This window comes from Apus apus, chromosome 1, assembly GCF_020740795.1.
Source record: "Apus apus isolate bApuApu2 chromosome 1, bApuApu2.pri.cur, whole genome shotgun sequence".
Taxonomy (NCBI): domain Eukaryota; kingdom Metazoa; phylum Chordata; class Aves; order Apodiformes; family Apodidae; genus Apus; species Apus apus.
The window spans coordinates 109,765,155-109,779,464 of record NC_067282.1 but is presented as its reverse complement, the minus strand read 5'-3'; the positions used below and the strand labels follow the sequence as shown (position 1 = coordinate 109,779,464).

General features: G+C 36.5%; 1 protein-coding gene across 16 annotated transcripts in view; it reads left to right on the top strand.

Annotated features, from left to right (window-relative positions):
- CNKSR2 (connector enhancer of kinase suppressor of Ras 2) overlaps positions 1-14,310 on the top strand; it is a 475,055-nt gene that overhangs the window by 129,869 nt on the left and 330,876 nt on the right. For 12 of the 16 annotated variants that reach the window (XR_007888446.1, XR_007888445.1, XR_007888447.1 and 9 more), the window contains 3 exons: positions 1,653-1,864; positions 6,347-6,436; positions 8,027-8,241. Coding sequence is in view for 13 of the 16 variants with exons in the window: in XM_051608949.1 (XP_051464909.1) it covers positions 1,653-1,864; positions 6,347-6,436; positions 8,027-8,241 (517 nt within the window). In the remaining 3 variants the exon portion in view is untranslated. The remainder of the gene's footprint in view (positions 1-1,652; positions 1,865-6,346; positions 6,437-8,026; positions 8,242-14,310) is intronic. The other 4 variants (XM_051608940.1, XM_051608943.1, XM_051608945.1 and 1 more) reach the window with 1 other exon arrangement.

The following is a 14,310-nucleotide window of genomic DNA, read 5'->3' as shown; positions in this document are numbered from 1 at the left end:
GATACAAAAATCCTTCCAGGGCAAAAGAATGATTTTCTACTTCATGATTTAGATAATGTCTCACCATAAGTTGAGTCCCATGTTCCTTCCTCATCCCTGCCTCATCTGTTATCTGGCTTGTTTTTTATTTCTTGAAAAAAAAATTATTACCATTGTATTTCAAATGTGGCATATATAACACAGTTGAACATGCTAACACAATTACTCTAATATCTCTCTTAAAGTGACAAAGGACAAACAGAATACATAGTCTAGTTCACTTTTAAATTAGTCTTTTATTTCTCTGATAACAGAGACATCTGTTACATCTATGTAAATATTTTAAGGAAACAGTTTTCAGAAAATCCACAGAAAAAGACCCTCACAATTATTTAAGTCTGACACATTAATGTAAAAAGTTGCAGTAGGAAACCCCAACCAAAATGTAGTCTTAGGTTTCTCTAGGTTTCTTAGGTTTTTGAATGCAGTAGTTATATAATAAAGACCTGTTGCTCCTGAAACTGGAACTGTACTACCTTGGAAGAAGTTAATGCCTTTGTACTGCTGCTGATCATGTTTACCACCACAAAATCACTTTTATTTGATAAGAAATGCATCTTCTTTCTTGAAGTATTTTTAGTCAGTATTTGCTGTTTATCAGTTCTTGTGCTCTGCTCTAGAAATTGGGACCTTCAAAATACATTTTGATTCTTTATTAATAAAATTTCTTCAATCATTATGATAATCCAGTAGTTTGGAACAATTCTGATTAAATCTTATAATACATATTAATACAAGCTGTAATTTTAGAAATAGATTAATCCATGTACATTTGATTTTTTTTAATCACTTTAATCCTAATGGACTATACTGCATTTCACAAACTTGTCACACAGTGTACAGTGTTTCTGAATAATCTGTTTTGGTATTTTATTAGGTTGTTTTGTCCATGATCAACAATATTTAAGCATGTCTTTTTTTCTGCTGTTCAGCATCTGTTTCTCCCTTTGTCGTTGCTGTTCTGGGGGGAAAAAAACCCAAAGAAACAAGCCCTCTTGTTACTCAAATAGAGTAAAAGACTTGATATTTTGATGCAAATTGTAGCAATCTGAAGCCGTGCCCTTTGGTGAGAGATAGTACAGTTGCTGACCTAACTGCACATGGATGGCATGAGAGAGAGGGACTGATGCTTTCCATTTGCCCTGTTACTTAAAAGTGCTGGTCGTAAGTTAGTGCCTGCTCAAATGTGTCAAATACCTTAGCGGGCGAGAACTGAAGCCCTCATCTCCAGAGGGCTGTTGCACAGGGTGTTTGCCTGGTGGCTGTGTGCTTCTCTCCTTGCTGGCAGTAAAGATCCTTCCAGCTCTGGCACCCTCCTTATCATGGAAAAAAAAAGAGTAGCTGCACATCAGCTTTATTGCTGATACAGTCTGTAAAAGAACTGAATAAGCAGAGGTGTGTGAGATAACTGACACACAGGTGTATATATATACATATATGATGTGTGTTTCTGATGTTGGTCAATGGCATCTGTTTCTTGCCTATATAAAATATTGACATACTTCCATGTTTACTGAATTATTCACAGTAAAAAAACAATTTAAATAAATAATAATAATAATAAAATCGTTGTCTTATCCTAATATATTAAAAACCTCTTTTGTTTACTAAAGGGATGAAAAGGGAAATCTCCCGTGTGATGATGTTGGCAGACATATAGTGGGCAAGCCAGTTCATACAGGATCCGAATCTCCAAACTCATTTCTTGACCAGGAGTATCGGAAACGCTTTAATGTGGTTGAAGAGGATGCAGTTTTGTACTGCTACGAATATGAGAAAGGAAGAACAAGTGGTCCTGGAAGGAGAGAGAGCACACCAACATATGGTATGGTATTATCTAGTAAGGATAATCCTAATTTGTCAATTTTAGGATTTTTGTCCATCTGCTTTTGTTTTTAAGCATGAAAACATTTCCAGTGGCCATTTGTTTTGCTAAGAATTGTGTACTATTTTGGTACAATGATAAAAGTTTATTCTGTGCTATAGAAAATTAATTACTTACTATGATAGGGAGGGCAACTCCAAGGAGGTTTTTTGTGTGATTTTTCTGAATAGAAGGTCTATAATTTTGTTATCAGCTTAATTTTGCAGATGATGCTTTAGTGTTATTTTAGTTTCTACTAATTTTTTTTTACTAAATATACAGAATGGACTTGTTCTCCCAGTATAAGGGCAAGACTTGCATAGTTTTAATAACTCAGGATGTGAAAAAATTGCTCAGGTGTAATAGTTTTAAAGGTCATATTTACCATTTCACATTTACAAAGAGATGGCATGCAGCTTTCAGGCTGCACTGCTCTCTAAAACATTTCAATTTTAATTTAGGCCCAGAAATGAAGATGATGGTAGTATGTGTTTTTTGTAGTACTGGATTAACCTCCTGTAACTTCCTGTATGGGAACTGATGACTTCCTATACATGGCAGTTCCTCCTTATTTGAGGCTAAGTTTGGTCTATGGAAGAATTTTGCATGTAAACACACGTGTATTCATGCTACTTTCACATTTTGGATTTATTTAGTGTGAGAACTGAGAAACAGTTTCTGGTGAGAGTTTTGCTCCTTCAACCTTTATGCTCCAGGCTTTTTTCCCTTTAAATCAGTTGTAACTCTTCATTTAGCTAGTATTGTAGCTTGCTTCTGCTTCAGACCAGGAAGACTGCTTTTCTCTTGCCAAGTATAAAATTGTGCAGTCATAGAGTTGTTAAGATACAGAAGAAAATTAAGAAGAAATCTCATGTTTAAAAAAGATATTTTGATTACTATGGTATTAGCTGAGCACACACATTAATATTTTTTCACTCTATTTCCTGTGTTATTTCAAGTTTTAAACTGAGCACAAGCTGTATGTTGGAGTTCTTATAGTAATCCTGACATTGTATGGCTTTAAGAAGGTAGACTTAATTTATGGGGAAGTGTAAGTTTAGTACATCATGCAGCCAAGCTCCAAAATCACCTGCAAACCTTGAAACAAATTGAGCTTGAGAGTCTAAAGTATCCTCAGGATCTGAACCATTGTGCTTGCACAACAGTAAAGGGTACATTTTCATAAAATGTACCCTTTCTACACAACTACAGAATCCTGCTTAAAAATTGTCACTATCCTTTTGATTTCAATGTGTTCTCAGGTGTTTTCTAACCATGGGGAAGTGTAGAGTTTTGCATTTGGGGAAGAACAACACGATGTCCCAGTATAGGTTGGGGGCTGACCTGCTGGAGAGTAGTGTAGGTGAAAGAGACCTAGGGGTCCTGGTAGACAGGAGGATGACCATGAGCCAGCAATGTGCCCTTGTGGCCAAGAAGGCCAATGGCATCCTGGGGTGCATTAGAAAGGGTGTGGTTAGTAGGTCAAGAGAGGTTCTCCTCCCCCTCTATTCTGCATTGGTGAGGCCGCATCTGGAGTATTGTGTCCAGTTCTGGGCCCCTCAGTTCAAGAAGGACAGGCAACTGCTGGAAAGAGTCCAGCGCAGAGCTACTAAGATGATTAAGGGAGTGGAACATCTCCCTTATGAGGAAAGGTTGAGGGAGCTGGGTCTCTTTAGCTTGGAGAAGAGGAGGCTGAGGGGTGACCTCATCAATGTTTACAAATATGTAAGGGGTGAGTGTCAGGGAGATGGAGTTAGGCTCTTCTCAGTGATGACCAGTGATAGGACAAGGGGTAATGGGTGTAAATTGGAGCATAGGAGGTTCAAGGTGAATATCCGAAAAAAAATTTTTTACTGTAAGAGTGACAGAGCACTGGAACAGGCTGCCCAGGGAGGTTGTGGAGTCTCCTTCACTGGAGACATTCAAAACTCACCTGGATGCGTTCCTATGTGATGTACTCTAGGTGACCCTGCTCTGTCAGGGGGGGTTGGACTAGATGATCTTTCGAGGTCCCTTCCAACCCCTATGATTCTATGATTCTATGATTCATGCCCCTAGTGTACAACTATTACATTTGGTGGATGCAGTCAGTTCCTATAACAGAGATGTACGCTATAGAGTGAAGAAGAACACAGTTCTTCTGCTGGATCCATTATCTTTTTTGGAGGACAGATTTTTAAACTTTTTTTTTTCTATTAGCAGAAAAGGTTATAAATACATGGATCAAAGACTGCTCTGAAAATAAGTCATTATTTAGCACATTTGTTATACATCCCTTCACTTTTGATCTCACTTCTGTTTTAATGAATTCACACCATCAAGTCCATTTTCATATATTTTCTGAAGCATTACCATTTCAGCATTAAATTCTGAAGTTTCCCACATGGCATTTGTTAGCATAAGACTTGTGGCTGGGCATGACCTTAGGATTTCACAGAAATCTGGACAACGACAATGACACTCTTCTGGCTTATGGTGACCTACTGAAGAAGGTCCAGAGTACCAAGGTCTAGAGAAATAATTATTTTCAACATGTTCTCATCATTAATTATGTGGTGGTGTTAATTTTTAATTTTTTATTATTATTATTTTTAATATTTATCAGTCCTCCTTTTGAGACGTTTATAGGGCCCTCTGTAGTTTCTTTCTTGGGATCTTTTGACATTTTTTGACAACGTTAACAAAGAGATTTCTCTTCCGTGCTCTTGCTGGCTTCTTGCTGTTGTGTAATTGTTGCTAATTGGCCTCAAGAAGCTTCTGTTCAAATCCCACAGAAGAAATTTTCCTGACTGTAGTCACCAGCTTTAGGGAATCCATGGGGGCTAAAAAGAAGAGCAGAGCTAGCAGGTGAATGAAACTTGAATTTAAGGAAATAAACAAGTTTGGTCATTACAGTATTACTGCCAGACACAAAAAAAGCATGCATAGCTTTTGATAACAATCAGACTTTACATGGTTTTGCAGCTTTTGTATCTTTTTAAGTGTGCAGGTCCTTTCAATAAGACGCTGTGAATTCAGCCTCACAACAAACAGGAAGTTGTATTTCTAGAAAAAGTAACTGTTGAAAGTTACTTGTTGTCAAGTAAACATAAGCTGAATACATCCCCATTCATGAAATGGCTTCTGAACTCTATGCTCTGAATCTCACCAGTTTCAATCAGACTTAAATATGTGTCCATAAATAGTAAAATAAATTATAAATAAAAAGTTAAATATATGTTATATTTCCTGAGCAATGATGTATTTGTGACCTGATCCTGTGGTCTGTATGGAACATACACTTTTTTTGGTCATTTTTTTAAAAAGACAATGCAGCCTTTTACCAGTATGTTGCCTGCATGGTATTGGTGTATTTCCCATGGATGCCATACTCAATAGATAGACAGACATATCTGAGTATTTGTTCTCATTATAAACCCATCTTTCTTTTTCAGTGTGTTATGGAATTAACCTCAAAAATGTGGAGGAGCTTTATGTAGGAGCTTTCTACTAAAATTATTAACAAGACCTCTGAAGTTTCTACTTTAAACTCTGCTACTTTTAAAAGGAAATTATTTTACCACTGTTCAGTTTTGTGACCAATCCAAAACAGAGTGACGGCTGGCCTTGTGAAAATATTCTGTTTTCAGTCAGCCAGATATTGTGCCATATGCTATGCTACTCTATGTTTTGTCTCAATATACTATTTAATTTGCTGAAAACTTCAGACCCCTTTAAGTAATCCCACTAAATTGCATAGCACACTTTTGCTGAATTTCCAACTGTGTTTGTGGAATCCTTAAACAGAAATCATGGTTCACAGTATTTTATAAAATCAGCTCTGCAGCTTCCAAATGAAAATTTAAAAGGTATAATCGTCTTCAGCTTTTCTGTCTCGTGCTGTCTGAAATCAAAGTGAATTTACCAATACTAATGTACTTTGCTTTCTGTGGATGAAACACTACAAAAGAAATTACATGTAGAGAATTTCTGCTTCTTTTCTTACTCAGTCACTGATGGATCTTTTAAGCCCAGTAGCAAAAATGCTATTTATGAAGGTACTTTAGTGATGTGGACACGTTTCTGTTACCAACGATTCAAGTATGCTTTAAAACGGTTCTCCCCATGTGTGTGCCAGAGGCTTCCAGAATAATAAATAGATGTTGTTCAGTGAAAACTAAAGTAATTTGAATGCATTTGTCAGTCTCAGACGTCAGTCTGCTGATGATTTTATAGGGCAATGGATTTATCTTCTAAATGAAAAAAAATCCATTAAATGCTTCTCGTCTGTTAAAGAAAATAGAACTCAGATCTTAACCTCTTATTCAGAAATGATGCTGGATCCTCTTTCATAAGCAACCCTGTAGAATAGCAGCTTAGCACATAATTTGTTCTTTCTTCTAAAGAATGTTAGTTTAGTGGTGCCTTATGGTGCATGTTCTCTATTTTTTCCTTTGTTTCCAGGGAAACTAAGGCCTATTTCTATGCCAGTAGAATACAACTGGGTGGGGGATTATGAAGACCCCAATAAAATAAAAAGAGACAGTAGGAGAGGTAAGTGATCTGACCACACATCTTGTACAAGGCATCATGGGCTTTAGCATACTTTAAGCTGTATTTTTCAACCTCATTTTGCTGTTTGCTTAGATATGTATTTTGTAAACCTGTTTTGTTTTTTTTCATTATGTATACTTAATTTTTTGCAGAGTCTCTATTAGGAGTGAGAAAGTTGCTCAGCAGGCAAAATAAAATTATGACTGCAAAACCCTGCAGTTAGCTTATGTTGCTTTTTATTGATTCAGCTGTATTATCCACTCCATTTTGAAACTGGCCTTAAATATAATATTAGAGGACAAACGCATGGTTATTACTGATAAATATTGTTATGCTTAAATGAGAATTACATATCACATTTCTCTGTCTTTATGAGTTCCTTTTGGATAGAAAACATTCTAGAGTAGCATGGGATTCACCTCAAAATCATTGATAAATTCTTCAAAATTCTGGTTTGTGAGACTCAGATGTGTAACTTCACATACAAAAGTATAATCTCTGAGATGGCTGTTATCACCCAGGAACAAGGTGTTGCAGTAATGATAGATGTTTCTGTAAAAATATTAAGTAAAAGTTCTGTAGGGATCAAAAAAGGAAACACTGTTATGAATTATTAGGAAAAGAATGCAAGACAAATCTTGCTCATGCTGGGGGTGTGTGCACATCTGGTCTCTTCATCTCATAAGAAAAATACAAGAGAATTGAAGAAGGTTTAGGAGACAACAAAAATTATCACAGGTATAGAGTGGCTGACTTCCAAACCAGAGTCAATCCAGTAGAGCTGGCCATTATCAGTTTGGGACATTTTGGGCAGGACATAATAAAGGTTTATAAAGTTGTGTGGAATGAAGTAAGGAAATGGGTTTGTCAGTATTTTTTTCTGAAACAAGACAAAAGAGACATCAAAAGTCTCCACTGAGCGCTGGCTAAAAGGAAACAGTGCTGGCTCAACATGCAGTTCGTGTTTGACCTAAGAAACTTCTTGCTGTGGGAAGTTGTGAATACTAAAACTTCACATTTATACAAGGAAAGACCAGACAAGTTCATGAAAGACAAATCTGCTGAGGTTTCATAGATTCACAAACATTGCTTCTGCCTCAGGATGTCCCTCAGCTACAAGCTGATGCTGAAAGTGTATTGGAGAAAAGTATGGAATAATACTGTGAATGATCTCAAATAAGTGTTCAAAGCAAATTATTTTAAAATGTATGGCACCACAATCATTTTTATCTGTTAAGATATCGGGTTTTGTTTTGTTTGTTTGTTTTAAAAAAAAGATTACAGGTATGATCATAAGTGTATCATTGCTCATGTTTTAAAAATTTCAAGACAAAGTTTATTCAAGTGGGACTTCTTTTATATTCTGTTCCTTTTATTCTGAAAGAAACTGCAAGAATCATTCCTTTTCCCTGCTAAAAGATTGCTTTCTTATTATATCCAGACAACAGAAGCAGATGGTTTTTGTTAAGTAGTCTTGAAGAGTTAAAAATTGACAGTAGATCTTAGCAAGAATTGTATATATTTTAGAAGGACAATTAACTTACAAACAACAGTTCACAATGATGTTTTGCATTACTTTTCTTTCAACAGAAAATTCATTGCTTCGCTACATGAGCAATGAGAAAATAGGTCAAGAAGACTACATGTTTCAAAGGAATAGCAAAAAGGATACTGGGAAAAAGTCCAAAAAGAAGGGAGACAAGAGTAGTAGTCCAAGTCATTACTCGCTGTTGCCTAGTTTACAAATGGACTCCTTGAGACAAGAAGTCATGGGCACACCTGGACCAGAAACTGCTTTGTACCATGTGAGTAAAAATAACACTAACAAAATGTGATGCTCTTTGCTCATGATGAGAGACTGTCTTGTTTTTACAGAGGTGTTGAAACCTTTTTTGGACTGCTGCTGTTGCACCGATTCCTATTGTTCAGACAATAACTAGATCCCAAAGAAACATTTTAGAATTCTTTTATTTTGCTGTTAGAAATGTGGACTGGACACCAGTGTTTTGTCTCCTTTAACTTAGAAGATGTCCTGTTTGAAATGGAGTGTGGTATCTTTGCTTTCACTTACTACTGATGAAAAGAGAAGAAGCAGCAGTTTCCAGACTGGCTAGAAACCTTTCAAACACCTATGTCACTGCAATATGCTAAGTCTTTTCATAGAATCATAGAATCCCTTAGGTTGGAAAAGACCTTTAAGATCATTGAGTCCAACCATTAACCCTACTCTATCAAGTCCAGCACTAAGCCATATTCCCTAGTGCCACATTTAAATGACTTTTAAACACATCGAGGGATGGTGACTCAACCACCTTCCTGGGCAGCATGTTCCAATGTCTGAAAACCCTTTCAGTGAAAAAGTCCTTCCTAATGTCTAGTCTAAGCCTCCCCTGGTGCCGCTTGAGGCCATTTCCTCTTGTTCTATCACCAGCTAGAGACCTTGTGAGAAGAGACCAGTGCCTACCTCTTTACAATGTCCTCTTAGGTAGTTGTAGAGGGTGATGAGGTCTCCCCTCAGCCTCATTTTCTTCAGACTAAATATCCCCAGTTCCCTCAGCTGCTTCTCATAAGACTTGTTCTCATGGCCCTTCAGCTTTTCAGACAACCCTTTTACTTCAGGTACTTGAAAGGCCTGATAATGGCAGAAAAACTTCTTGGAGGCATTTGTGTTTCCTTTGAGGTAAGGGGAATCGTAGTGTGTGAAACTGTTTTTAACATATAGCCCTCAATAACTCAAGTAAATGTGAAGGAAGGGATTCTGCTGAATATGCTGTAAAAGGAAAATGGCAGTAACTTGCCAGGTTTTACATATGTCAGGAAAATGGAGTTATAAAATGACAAGATATTTTAAGTACAATATCATTTTCAGGCCATAAAATTATTTACATTTTAGATCTCAGTAACAGATGTCACTGTAAAGGAATATACAAACAGTAACTGTACAGTAAACAATATAAATAATTGAAATTATCTTTGTACATTAACAAAGAGTATGTAATTTAGATTGCCAGTGTCTAAGGGAGATGGCAGTGGGGACTTGTCAGGAAGTCTGTTGTGAAAAACTGGCAGGTGGAGCTTCACTGAACGTGTGAGAGACAAGTAACTTGGTTTCCTGTTATAAAACATCACTATGGATTATTGCATTATAATTGATGTAGATTAATTGAAACTAATGGAGCCTTTACATCCATTTACATTATTTGAGTGCTTGGTCCACTGGCTTCTAAAACCCTTAGTGTGCTGCAGTGTATAGGTGAGTCTGATAAATTGCCAAGAAAATGTCATTTAGTATTAAAAGTGGCGCACTTAAAGTAAATCAGGTCCCCACTTGCAAGACCTGCTATTCCCTTTCTTTCTTATGGTAGTAATTTAGGCATGATGATACACAAATTATTTCAGATATTGTTATTTCCAACTTTACTTTTACATTTTACTTGTAAGTTGGAAATCTGACAGCGGGATTTATTAAATGATTTTTGGTACATCTGAACTATTAACACCACTAACTCCTCCAGTGCCTGCTAACCCTTTTGTGCGTCATCACCATTAAAGAATGTCTCTTTCTATCATGCCATTAAATCTTCAGCATCTTTTTGAAAGTTTAGTGGGAGCTTATTTATAAAAATAAATAAAGGTTATTTATTCTTCAGAATGCAAATAAATTTCAATCTGCTAACTGGCTTTGAAGCAAAGTGCGTTAAACAAAACAGAAAGAGGAAGCTTAGGCTATTAATTTGTTCATGGGGAAATGGGAAGGAGCCCTTCACAAAGCATTTACAGCTCTGCAGCTGATTATTGCTGGTGCTACCACTGGAAGCCACCTGGCTGCCACCGAGCAGTACAATACAGTGCCCTTTGTGAGGTGATGGCACCCAAGCCAAGTCTTATGAAACCCTAATCTGATTTGCAGATAGGGCTGTATAGCAGAGCCAGAGGTTTTGTAATAAATCAGACTGAACTTCTTAAAAAAATCCTAAATAAGCAGTGCAGTGACCAGATAAAGAACAGGGGAATACAGATAAAACACGAACTCCTATTTGACTGCAGTACAGTTTTGTTAAACCATACATAACAAATAGGTCAATGAAACATACTTAATGCTCAAATTGCATCTTAAAGATGGCTAAAAGGTGCCTGTCCTACTAGAAAATATATTTTTACAAACATCAGGTGCCTAGTTTTCATGAAGACTTTGCATGGTCTGTAAATGGGAGCCTCTGGATGAGCTTGAGTTCAGTGCAGAGGAATGATGGGAACTCAGAAACCTGCACTAATAGTGAAAAAGACTGGAATTTTTTATTTGGGTTTTTGTTTGGCTTTGTTTTGGTTTTTGTTTTTGTTTTGTTTTTGTTTTTTTTTAAGAAGTTGATGTTTTCATCGTACTAGAATATCAGATGAAGAGAGAATATTGTGACTGTCTGTGCTGCATATCCCAAACCAGTGGATTTTCCTGCAGTGCAGCTCCTACCAGGTTGCTGTAGTTGTATTTGTACCCTTGGTGCCTCCATTGTTTGTATTAGGTCCCCATATTAGACGATATTCCACCAGGCCTGTTAAGTATTTCCAATCCCTGGTTGCTCTTGTTGTTAAAAGCTTTTACTTCTCAGCCTGTGTTTACCTGGCTTCTGTGTCCAACTTTATAAACGTACCTTTATCCTCTAGGTTTAAAGATCTTTTGTTACCTAATTTTATCTCCCAATATAGGAATTTTCAGGTTATAATCAAATCACTGTGTAGCCTTGTAAATAGAATGAGCAACCTGGGTTTATCATCAGTGTGTGTTTTCATAGCCTTTCATCATTCTCATAATTATTTCAACTCCTCTTATTTAACCCTTAAGTATCTTAAGTATCACAAATATCCCTCCTAAAGTATGTATTCCAGAACATGGCATAAATTTCCAGGAGCTGGGTAGAAAGGTAATATAATATTTCTATTCCTGTTTACTACCTCTTTATTTAAATATTTAAAGGTCTTTTTACCCATTTTAACCATATACTTACAGTGGAGGCATGTTGATTACACGGTTTTCGCTTTATTTTTTTCTGTAATGACACTGTAACAAGCACTGGAACAAGCTTCCCAAGGAAGTGGTCACAGCACCAAGCCTGCCTGAGTTCAAGAAGCATTTGGATGATGCTCTCAGGCACATGGTGTGATTCTAGGGGTGCCCTACACAAGGACAGGAGTTGGACTCAATGATCCTGATGGGTCCCTTCCAACTCAGCATATTCTATGATTCTATGACTTTTCAAAATCACTGATTTGCAAAACTGGTATTCTAATAACGTATATCTTGCATTGTTTGTTCTTACACATATAACATTGTGTGTGGTTGGCCATGTTGAAACGTATGACTTCTTGTATATACTTGCAGAATAATCTATGTCTCTGAAACAACCCTAAGTATGAAATACTAGAAAGTAAGAGATCTGGGGTCTCACATTGGGCCCCCATGATTCCCAAGTCCAAAAGATGGGGTATTGAAGCTCCAGGAATCCAAGGTCTGTTGTGGAATGGAACTACCAAACCCTTTGTTTTGGAATTATCTTTTTAATATGCATATGACACAAAATTAACACCCCCCCTCCCACACACACACATATTTAATTTATTTAATTATTTATTTTCTTTTTCCTTTTTATTTCTAGATTCCCTGGACTAGAAATCATGCTGCTCATTCAGCATTCAGGTCTCATGTCATTCACTGGCTTTTGATTTATTACTTCATTTAATGATGTTTTAATTCTTTTTTGAGTCTATTGATATAAAAGTTAAATAATTTTGGACTAAGAATGCATCCCACTAGTTAATGATGAATTCTGCTTACAATTCCATGCCTCTTTCCTTTTGAATTTTGCAGCCATTGATGTGTGCAGGTTGATGACATTTTAGTGTGAAGGTTTTCTGCAGAAAAGCAGCTTTTACAGTTATGCTGACTTCAATTCCTTCCTTCTATGGTTCCATAGAAAAGAAAAATCTTTGATAAAAAAAATACACTGATGAGTTATACCACCACAATAGAAATGGTGTGGTTTTGTCCTGTAAACAAAGGGGATGGTGTTGAAAAAATTACTATGGTAATTCAGAAGTGCGTGGTTGTTGTTTATTTGCTGAAAAGTATTTTGAAAAATGCCAGCAGATTCTTCATTCTGAAGCAATCACAAGAATGGTTTTAACAACGTTGTTTATATCGATGACCTACCATTGCAATAAAAAATGGTAGGGTCAAGGGACCATTTCAGTTATGGCCTTTAAAAGTGAACTACATTTACTTGTGTCTGCTGAACATAATCGATGTGATAGCTGATATAATAGCAAAAGAAAAACTAATTTGTGTTATGTCTGTGAAGTAATAATCTCTTGTATCCACTTACAGTATTTTTTAATACTCGTTTACAAAGTCTCTTCACCACTTTGCTTTGTTTCCTGTTTCAGAAAGTGTTTCCAGCATATGTTGATTACTAGCCAAGTTGCTCTTTTCATTCAATTTTTCTTCCTTGGCATTGCAAAGGAAATACAAACACAGAGTATTAATGTTTCTATTAAGCCAATGCAAACTGTTTGAGCTGTTACTAAGCTAGTGTGCAAGCAGGTGTTGAATGTGATCTATTGCTGTAGATATAAAACGGTGCAGTTAAAATTGTCTTGGACCTTTGGGGCACAAGAAATGAAAGCTCTGACACATGATTATAGTTTTTAAGCTCATTATGTTATCCTGTGTGGGAATTTCTTTGGTACGTTATGCTTTGTTTTCATTGCAGGAAAACAATGTTGTTATTTAGGAGGGAGATAGTGTTGTGAGTCAAAAGAAGTTCCACATCGTCTTAATAATAATCGGCTCCTATCTGGATCAGTACAACTTTCCCTTAGTCTAGAAACACCATTGCTATGGGAAGAAAAGGTTGCAGTCTATTGCATAGGGTAGGAAGTTATACAAGGAAAAGTAATCTTGCTTACAAACTGTTTCTAAACCTACACCAATTAACTTCTATCATTGACCTTTTTCCTTCTGCCTTCCTGCCTCCTATCCCTTTGCCTTTTCTAGTGTATGCTCACTTGTTCATATGTATTTAGTAATACCTAATGACTTGCTTGTCATAGGAAAAATGACAAAAAGGTAACAGCTTCTTGCTTTGCTGACAGCAAGCCTATTTAAGATTGTTTAATGATAGTCATTTTCATGGTCATTTTAGTTGGACTTGAAAATAAAGTAAGTTTAGTAGCAAGATATACTATTTAAAGTTCATACATCTGCAGAAAAAAATGAAGGATTAGTTCCATAGGAATTTTGCTGAATCTACATGTAGAGATATGTACACATGCAATATCTTTGATGTTCCAGTTTTACATTAAATAAGGGAGTAATGAAATAAAAGCCATCACTTGGAGGGTTTTTTTCGGCAAACTCAATGAAATTGGTGCACCTTTGGCAAACATTTTTTTTTCCTCTTCAGCAATGTCTATATATCCATATGGTTGGAGTGCAGCTCAGTGACTCTTAACTTCAAAAATTAATTTCCATACTTGCTGCAATGAGCTTCTACAGAGACCTGGGGACTCTCCTTTCTACTCTGCCAGTGAGAATAATGACCGTAAGGGATTTGGCCAAGGTTATAATTTCAGTTGTCTCCCTCTGCCAGTCCTCCTGAGGTTGCTGTACCAAGTTCAGCTCAGTGAGTTTGCTCAGCAGAGGTGGTGGGTCCACAGCAGTCTGGGCATGCAAAGGTCAGCTGGTTGCAACACTAGTCTTCTTGAACATTTTGTATGTGAAGATTTGCTTCTGCCACTATTGCAAAAATCATTTTTTAGCTAATAAGATAAATTTGAGTTAGTGATTTTTAAGAAAAACAACTTTTCTACTTAAATTATGC